Source organism: Marmota marmota, unplaced genomic scaffold, assembly GCF_001458135.2.
Source record: "Marmota marmota marmota unplaced genomic scaffold, marMar, whole genome shotgun sequence".
In the NCBI taxonomy this organism is placed as follows: Eukaryota; Metazoa; Chordata; class Mammalia; order Rodentia; family Sciuridae; genus Marmota; species Marmota marmota.
This window is the reverse complement of record NW_026000026.1, coordinates 80,650,373-80,657,896: the sequence shown is the minus strand read 5'-3', so window position 1 is coordinate 80,657,896 and position 7,524 is coordinate 80,650,373. Positions and strand designations below refer to the sequence as shown.

Sequence of the window (7,524 nt, the reverse complement as noted above, 5' to 3'; positions counted from 1 at the left end):
CCTCTCCCACATTCAGCCTGTTTATTGGCCCCGTGGCCCTCATGGGAAGCCTGAGGGCTCCTGGGGCCTGTGCCCACCGCCCTCCCCTGCAGGCCCCATCTACATCATCACCGAGTACTGCCGCTATGGCGACCTGGTGGACTACCTGCACCGCAACAAGCACAGCTTCCTGCAGCACCACTCGGACAAGCACCGCCCACCCAGTGCCGAGCTCTACAGCAACGCCCTGCCCACGGGGCTCCCTCTGCCCAGGTAGGAGGAGGCAGGCGCCTGCACAGCCCCCTTGCCCTTGCTCCTGCAGGGGGCAGCTGGGGCCCTGGGGAGGGGGCAGAGTCACTCCTGGTGACTCTTTCTCAAGTCAGCCCTCCATGGACCAGGGAAGGCCAGTAGTGATGGGGATCGTGCTGGGCTCTGCTGCCCCCTGCTACCTGCCCCAGTGTGCCAGGTCCTGTGCTTGAGCCCTCTGCAGATGGGACCCTTGACACCACAGTCCTGTGTCCAGGGTGTCGTGGTCTCCTGCCCCAGGGACACTGTGGGCAGAGGCAATTGTGGGCTGAGAGCTGGGCCTCCCGAGGTGCACTGTGGTCCCTGCTCCCCCCACCGTCTCCCCATTCCCTCTACACACACCCCGGTGCCCCTCGGCAGCTCAACTCTTGGTTTCAATGTTTCTGAAAAGAGCAGTTCTCAGTTCTTTTGCTGATTACAAAGACAAGGACAAGGGTAACTTAGATCAGTGTCTGAGACATTGGCATCTGCCCCTCCTCGCCAGCATTGACCTGTTTCCTAGCCGTCTTTAGGCTGCCCACACAGACACACCTGTGAACAGCCCACAGCCCTTTGGGGAGCGAGGTCGAAGTCAGAGGTATCAAGGCAATGCCCTGCTGCCCACCCTGGGTCACGGCCTGGCACCTGCTGGGGTAGCTGGTGTGCAGGAAGGCCCCAAAGAGGCCTCTGCACCCGCCCATCCTGTGCCCCTTGTCCTGGGTATTGTAATCTCTTCTGGTATGATCTCTCTGAGGACACTTACTGGGTCTTATGTCACCGTGGCAGCCCCAGCACCAAGCTCAGGGCCACAGAGGTTAGTCAGGGGGCTGGATCTGTGGTCACTTGTGTTGTAACACACTGAAGGGCGAGGGGTGCATGAGTGAAAGAAGAAATCCGTGAGCGACAGGGCCTCAGGGGTCCCCAGGGTGACCTCGGGGTACGAGGGGGAAGGAAAGAGGAAGCCAGTGACCTTCCTGTTGTGTTCCTCTTACTCCCCAGCCATGTGTCCCTGACTGGGGAGAGCGATGGTGGCTACATGGACATGAGCAAGGACGAGTCAGTGGACTACGTGCCCATGCTGGACATGAAAGGAGACGTCAAATACGCAGACATCGAATCCTCCAACTACATGGCCCCTTATGATAACTACGTCCCCTCTGGTAGGTGGATGCAGTGTGCTCAGACCTGCCCAGGCTCACACTCATGCAGAGATACATTCTTTACAAAGCCCTTCACACTCCCAGCCTTGCAGCAGTCCTGGAGCACGATGGCCTTGTGCCCATTTCATAGATGTGGAAATTGAGCTTGGCCCCCTGCCCAAAGCTGCTGTATAGGGGGCCCTCAATATGAAGCCCTGTTTATGGGTCTAGAGGCATGAACACAGCCCTCAGGGAGAGTTAGAGCTCGGGTGGGGTTGGGCACACCTCCTGCAACCTGCAGAAAAGTGATCAGCTTTGAACTGGCCCCAGGCTGGTCTAATGTTCCTAAGAAACAGGGCTAAACCTTTTTTTAGTTATTTGGTAGTACTGGAGATTGAACCTAGGGGCTCTCTACCTATATTCCTAGTTTTGGGGGTCTTTTTTGGTTTTGGGACAGGGTCTCAATAATTTTCTGAGGGTCTTGCTAAGTTGCTGAGACTGCCTTTGAACTTGTGATTTTCCTGCCTCGGCCTCCCCAAAAAATGGGATTACAGGCGTGTACCACCATACCCAGCCTAAACTTTTTTTCTGGCCGTTGAGGACACTGGTGATGTAGGAGAGGTTTAGGCTAGACATGAAGAACCATCCTTTCAGGAGAGACCTAGAAGATCCGGAGCCACCTGCCTTGGACATTCAGCCCCACAAGCCAAAAGACAGGGTCCTCTGGGCCACTGGGTACATGAGATGACCTGTGACTCTCTGCTCTCCCCCAGCTCCTGAGAGGACTTGTCGGGCCACTTTGATCAACGAGTCCCCAGTGCTTAGCTACACAGACCTTGTGGGCTTCAGCTACCAGGTGGCCAATGGCATGGAGTTCCTGGCCTCTAAGAATGTAGGTGTGGTCATCATGGGGCAGGGTGGGGCTGTGGGTCCTCCAGACGGCCAGAGTCCTCCAAAAAAACAACTACCTCTCCTTTGGGGGTGGGAAGACTGAGGACCCCCCACCTGGACATTTTCCCCAAACTCTCACCACGGAGGGCTTCCCACAATTCTCCTAAGGTGTCCTCTGTTCTCTTCCCTGACCCAGTGTGTTCATCGGGACCTGGCAGCCAGGAATGTGCTCATCTGTGAGGGCAAGCTGGTCAAGATCTGTGACTTTGGCCTGGCTCGAGATATCATGCGGGACTCAAACTACATCTCCAAAGGCAGTGTGAGTACCTACCAGGCCCTGGGGATGGTGACCATGCACTCTGACGCCAGGATCAGGTTCCCTCCTGACCAGCATGGCTTTCATGCTTAGGAGCTCAGCACAGGGCTCCTCATGGCTGGTCCTGCTCAGTTAGATGGTCAGTGCCTGCCAACTGTGTGCACAAGGACAAGAGAGGGAGCCACTAGCTGCGCCTGGAGTAGGAAAAGGCAAATAATCCCAGGTCCACTCGTCATAGCTGGGGCTGAGGGACCAGCTGCAGTGGCCAGGGATGGGCAGGAAGAGGGTGTGCAGATCAAATCTGTTGTCCCAGGAGTGATGGGCAGAGGAAGAAACCCAAGTGACATGGTAAAACAGATGCTCACAGGCAGTAGTGGGATTGGCTTGGATAAAATGTGACCATCCTGCTTCCCACCCATCTTCCTGCTTCCTGTGAACCCCAGAGGGGGAGGGGCTCTAGAGCCCAGAGACCAAAGGTAGCCAGGATGAAAACTGGGAGGTGGCTTGGAATGTACCTTGTCCCTCCACCCCTCTTCTTAGACCCAGGGCTTTTCCCCAGGGACAGGGGCTGCTGTGTCCTTAGCTAATGAGGAGAGAAGACTCCCTGTTGCTGTGGCCAGGAATAGGGTGGGCATGGGAGCTGTGCAGACCCTGGAGGAGGAGGGGGAAGCAGCTGGCAGTGGAGCTGCTGGACCTCCTCGCGTCCAGGTGCAGAGTGGGCTGGGAACTGGCCACTGGCCCCTCTGGGCACTCAGCGCTGCTCCTGCCCCCACAGACCTTCCTGCCTCTGAAGTGGATGGCCCCGGAGAGCATCTTCAACAGCCTCTACACCACCTTGAGCGATGTGTGGTCCTTTGGGATCCTGCTCTGGGAGATCTTCACATTGGGTGCGCTGCCTCTTGCTCCCTCAGGGGCACAGCATTCCCTTCCCTCCACCTCCCATCTGGTGGGGCTGTGGCAGGGTGTTGGGACATGGGTCAGGGGACCTGTGGCAAGTACTCTGCTCCTTTCTCCCACTGTGCTGCTCTGGCAAGACCCTTGCCGTCTCTAGATCTCTTTACCCCTCTACCCAAGGATCAAGGGAAGCCTGCTTGGCTCTGGTGTTCCCTGGCTCTCTGTCCTGAGGAGTGCTGTGTCTCCTAGGAGCCCAGGAAGGACCTCCATTTCCCAATGCCAAGGACACTGCACCCACCTCCACCAGGACCAGCCTGCTGTCCTTGTGCTGTAGAAGAGGGCACCCTGCTCCGTGTCACACCCTGAGCCTGTGTATCCCTGTCTTCTCCACAGGTGGCACCCCTTACCCGGAGCTGCCCATGAACGAGCAGTTCTACAATGCCATCAAGCGTGGTTACCGCATGGCGCAGCCTGCTCACGCCTCTGCTGAGATGTGAGTGGAGCCTCGTGCCCTGGGGGGGATTTCCTGGATGAGACAGTGGACATGTAGCTCTACCAGCTTCAGCCAAAGAGAGTTCTCAGCTCAGAGATCCAGAAAAGTCTAGCTACACCTGGCTCTGGGTGTTTGTGTGCTCAGGAATCCCTTCTGCCCTGGGCTCTGCTTGTCTCTGGGCCAGCCTCACTCTCAAGCTGGCACTGCCCACATGGCTGCCACAGTGCCAGCCGATGACTTGCACTGCCAAAGCCCCAGAGCTGACCTCTGTGGCTCAGCTGGGATCGTATGCCATCAGAACCCACCTCTGACCAGAGAGGATGAAGCCCCTCTGGGCTGCACCTGGGCCACGTGCTCCCCACAGGTGGACGACCCCACAGAGCCAGTGGTGGGTGGTGCTGGCTGCCACGTCTCCCGACACCCTGGTCCCTGCTCCTCTTATTCTGAGAGGCGGTGGCTCCAGCTCCCAGCACCGCCCGCCCCCACCAGAGCCAGGGGGCCTGACCCTCTCTGCCCCTCCCCAGCTACGAGATCATGCAGAAGTGCTGGGAGGAGAAGTTTGAGGTTCGGCCCCCCTTCTCCCAGCTGGTGCTGCTCCTCGAGAGGCTGCTTGGTGAGGGCTACAGAAAGGTATGTGGAGCCGGGTGGGGGTGGGGCACGGCGCTCCATCAGTTCAGACCCTGGGTCCCGGGCTCGGAGTGCTGTGCTGGCATTTGGGGAACAGCCTTCCTCTGCTCTGGGCCTCAGTTTCTCTGCTGATCCCAGGACGGGGTGGGCGGAGCTGAGTCTATTCCAGCAGCTCCAAGAAGGGACAGTGACTGGTGACACCCTTAGGAGAGGCTACGACCTCTGCCCCCGTGCCCATTTCTGGGGCTCCTTCAGAGGTGTGAACAACCCAGGCCACATGGCTTCCAAACCCAAGCCCTCAGACCCTGCTGTAGGCTGCTCAGAGACAAATGGGGCCTCCTGGGGGCCTAACCCCTGCCTCTCCTAGTGACAGGGGAGGCACATCTCTTTGGCACAGGCACAGCCTTGTCCTCAGCTCCACTTCTCATCCCCTTGGGGTTGTCCTGGGGTGACTGAGATGGCAAGGAGTTGTCATTATCTCATAGAAAGGGACACCAAGGCCCCAGTGGGGGGTCAAGTTGGAATGAGAGCAGGAACTGCCTCCTCCAGGTGAGGGCAAGTGAGGGTTGGGGTGCTGGTTCCATCAGTGCCACTCTATGGGTGCTCCTGACCCCACCTGGTCTTGATAGATGCCAGGTGGGAGGCAGCTCAGCTGTGTGGCGTTGGTCACTCTCTGAGCACCCTCTGCCTTCCCTACTCAAGGTAGGAGAGGCTGGGTCAGATCTGCCTGGGCGTGTCCCATCTGACCATTTATGCCCCTCTTATGCTCCTCCCCCTGACGGAGCAGAAGTACCAGCAGGTGGATGAGGAGTTTCTGAGGAGTGACCACCCAGCCATCCTGAGGTCCCAAGCCCGCTTCCCTGGATTCCACAGCCTCCGATCTCCCCTGGACACCAGCTCTGTCCTCTACACTGCCGTGCAGCCCAGCGAGGGTGACAACGACTATATCATCCCCCTGCCTGACCCCAAACCAGAGGCTGCTGATGAGGGTCTGCTGGAGGGTTCTCCCAGCCTCGCCAGGTAGCCACCCTGGCTGGGACCTGGGGCTACAGGGTGCACAGAGTGTGGGTGTGTCTGCGTCAGGCTTGACCCAGCAGCCAGTTCCCTGGGGTGAAGACTTATTCCTACAGGTGAACAGAGGGCAGAACAGGGCTCTCTTGACCTTTGAGCCCTCAGGTGGGAGGGGCAGGCTGCATAGAAAAAGGATGGGCCGGGCTATCCAAAAGAGAGCTCCTTCCTTGAGGGGAATCCCACAGTTGCCCTCTCTAGGCCCTGTCCTAGCCCCACGGGGAAGGAGGGAACCTACTGAATGTCCCCAGCATGCTGAGGAGTGACCACCTGTGGGGTCCCAGCCAGCCTTAGGCTGTGCTCCATGCTTAGCACTGTGCCCAGGGAGCCCTGCAGCCTGGCTGTAGGAGGCAGAGGTGGCCAAAGGTCAACTCAGAATGCAGACTGGGAAGGAGACTCATGTGCTCTTCTGTCTTGGGGTGGGGTTTAAGTCCAGGGAGGGCTTTGGAGGGAGGTCCACTGGAGTCTCTACTTGATGTTCAGAGATCACCTGCCTCAGCTAGAGAGAGGGCTCCCTGGAGGCCAGAGCCACCCACCCCAAACAAGATCCAGCCCCAGGGGAGGTGGCAGGAGTCCTAGGCTGGGTTCTAACTCCAACTCTGCCACCATAAGCCCTGGGCAGGCTTTGTCCCTGTGACCCTCAGTTTCTCCACATGTGCTGACAGTGCACACAGGCCCCTGGGGACCCTGAAGGCCCTTTTCCTTCTGTCAATGAGACTAACATTCCAAGACCTGGGTAGACAGGACAGGATTCAGCCCAGAATTCCAACAGCTTGCGGTGTGAATGCTGGCCCTGTTTTATGCCCTTGGACAGCTGCTACACCTCTCTGAACCTCAGTTTCCTCTTCTATTAAATAAAAACAGTAAAAGTCTTTCTCTTAGGGTCTTTCCTTGAGGATTAAGTGAGATAATGTCTCAGAATATAGAGGATGGAGATGCTGGGAATGGGAATTGAAGTGTGGGGCCAGCTTGGCCTGCTCCAATGTCCCAGTCCCTACACACGCCCACGGTGTGAGGTAGGGCAATGACATGACCTCTCTGAGCTGCGCTTGTCTCCTGGCTCAGGCCTTATGGGGTCTTTACAGGATTCAACGAGCAGAAGTGTGCAAAGCTGGGTTCAAGAAATCCCTCAGCGCCTGCTGTGGCCCAGCCCTCACCCACTTGCCTTCTTCCTCCAGCTCCACCCTGAATGAAGCCAACACCTCCTCTACCATCTCCTGTGACAGTCCTCTCGACCCCCAGGAAGAACCAGAACCCCTGCCCCAGCCCCAGGGGGAGTCCCAGATGGAACTGGAGCCACCAATGGATGCAGGCTGCCCTGGGCCTCGGGCCGAAGCAGAGGACAGCTTTCTGTAGGGGCTGGCCCCCACTCTGTGCCACCAGAAGCTCCCCTTCTGCCACCAGGCCACAGCCCCCGGGCCTGGCATCCTGTGAGCCATGCTGCTCCTGCCAGCTGTCCCATGTGGAAGGCTTCTGTCCCTGCCACACTGCTCCCCAAGCCCTGGGGCTGGCTCAGGAGGCCAGAGAACTGCAGGACCATGCCCAGCCTCTGCCTCAGGGAGGCCATGTGACTGAGCCACGGTCCCTCCCAGGGGACCCAGTTTCCCAGTGCACAAGATGAGACATTGAACTTGGTAGTTCACAGTCCACCTGGGAGTCTCCCTGGCTGACAAGGCTGGAATCTGGGGGAGCTTCCTGGGGAATGAGGGGGTCAGTAACCTCTCTCTGTTCAGCCAGCTGCCCCTCAAGGAGTCGCAGGCTTGTCCCCACACTTCCATCTGCCCAGGAGCTGGGGAAGAAACCCCGGCACCCCTGGCTCCTGGCTGAGCTGG

At 58.4% G+C, this 7,524-nt stretch overlaps 2 protein-coding genes across 2 annotated transcripts in view; both read left to right on the top strand.

Moving 5' to 3' along the window:
• Window positions 1-7,397, top strand: part of Pdgfrb (platelet derived growth factor receptor beta) — a 21,232-nt gene extending 13,835 nt beyond the window's left edge. The window contains exons 12-20 of the mRNA XM_048811880.1: window positions 8-252; window positions 1,264-1,424; window positions 2,177-2,295; window positions 2,491-2,613; window positions 3,386-3,497; window positions 3,898-3,997; window positions 4,522-4,627; window positions 5,412-5,644; window positions 6,871-7,397. Coding sequence (XP_048667837.1) covers window positions 8-252; window positions 1,264-1,424; window positions 2,177-2,295; window positions 2,491-2,613; window positions 3,386-3,497; window positions 3,898-3,997; window positions 4,522-4,627; window positions 5,412-5,644; window positions 6,871-7,048 — 1,377 coding nt within the window. The 3' untranslated portion in view covers window positions 7,049-7,397. The remainder of the gene's footprint in view (window positions 1-7; window positions 253-1,263; window positions 1,425-2,176; window positions 2,296-2,490; window positions 2,614-3,385; window positions 3,498-3,897; window positions 3,998-4,521; window positions 4,628-5,411; window positions 5,645-6,870) is intronic.
• The window catches only part of LOC107135711 (eukaryotic translation initiation factor 4E-like), a 19,920-nt gene continuing 18,488 nt past the window's right edge, over window positions 6,093-7,524 (top strand). The window contains exon 1 of the mRNA XM_048811793.1: window positions 6,093-6,103. The gene's annotated coding sequence lies outside the window, so the exon portion shown is untranslated. The remainder of the gene's footprint in view (window positions 6,104-7,524) is intronic.